Source organism: Rhinopithecus bieti, unplaced genomic scaffold (genome assembly GCF_001698545.2).
Source record: "Rhinopithecus bieti isolate Rb0 unplaced genomic scaffold, ASM169854v2 scaffold_34466, whole genome shotgun sequence".
NCBI lineage: Eukaryota > Metazoa > Chordata > Mammalia > Primates > Cercopithecidae > Rhinopithecus > Rhinopithecus bieti.
The window spans coordinates 1-848 of record NW_016855719.1 but is presented as its reverse complement, the minus strand read 5'-3'; the positions used below and the strand labels follow the sequence as shown (position 1 = coordinate 848).

At 67.6% G+C, this 848-nt stretch overlaps 1 protein-coding gene across 1 annotated transcript; it reads left to right on the top strand.

The window, feature by feature from the left end:
• Positions 1–54: 54 nt before the first annotated feature.
• On the top strand, positions 55–808 carry LOC108525302 (ATP-binding cassette sub-family A member 2-like; the record flags this gene model as incomplete). The annotated part of the gene is made up of 3 exons (XM_017866322.1): positions 55–149; positions 486–588; positions 671–808. Coding segments are annotated over exons 1-3 (333 nt in total), but the record flags the coding sequence as incomplete, so codon positions are not given.
• Positions 809–848: the final 40 nt, after the last annotated feature.

Genomic DNA, 848 nt, shown 5'->3' with positions numbered 1-848 from the left:
CCCGTGCCCCCACCCCACAGCACCCCTTCTGGTGCCAGCCTGTGTGTGTCCCACAGCATGGAAGAGTGTGAGGCGTTGTGCACGCGGTTGGCCATCATGGTGAACGGTCGCCTGAGGTGCCTGGGCAGCATCCAGCACCTGAAGAACCGGTGAGCCAGGGCGGGGCCGGGGGAGGGCTGGGGCGGGCCCAGGGGTGGGACCAGGCAGTGGGGCCCGGAGTAGGGGCGGCTGCAGGGCTGTGGGGCCAGGAAAGATGGGGGGACTGGGGTTGTGGGGACTGGGGCAGTGGGGCCAGGGGAGGGGCCTGGAGGACTGTGGGGCTGTAGGACTGGGGCGCTGTGGGAGGCTATGGGTCTTCCTGGGGTGCTTCTGGGGACTGTGGGGCTGGGAGGCTTGGGGGGCTGGGGCTCTGGCTGGGCAGCGCAGTGGGGCTGGGGCTCTGGCCGGGCGGCGCAGGGCTCTGGGCCATGGGCCTGTCCCACCAGGTTTGGAGATGGCTACATGATCACGGTGCGGACCAAGAGCAGCCAGAGCGTGAAGGACGTGGTGCGGTTCTTCAACCGCAGCTTCCCGGAAGCTATGCTCAAGGTGGGTGGTCCCAGGCAGGGTCATGGAGGGGGTGCTGTGGGGTGGGAGCGCTGCCAGTGGCCTCTGACCTCCACCCCTGCAGGAGCGGCACCACACAAAGGTGCAGTACCAGCTCAAGTCGGAGCACATCTCACTGGCCCAGGTGTTCAGCAAGATGGAGCGGGTGTCTGGCGTGCTGGGCATCGAGGATTACTCGGTCAGCCAGACCACACTGGACAATGTGAGTGCCCCGAGGGCACTGCGCACCACACCTACCCCTC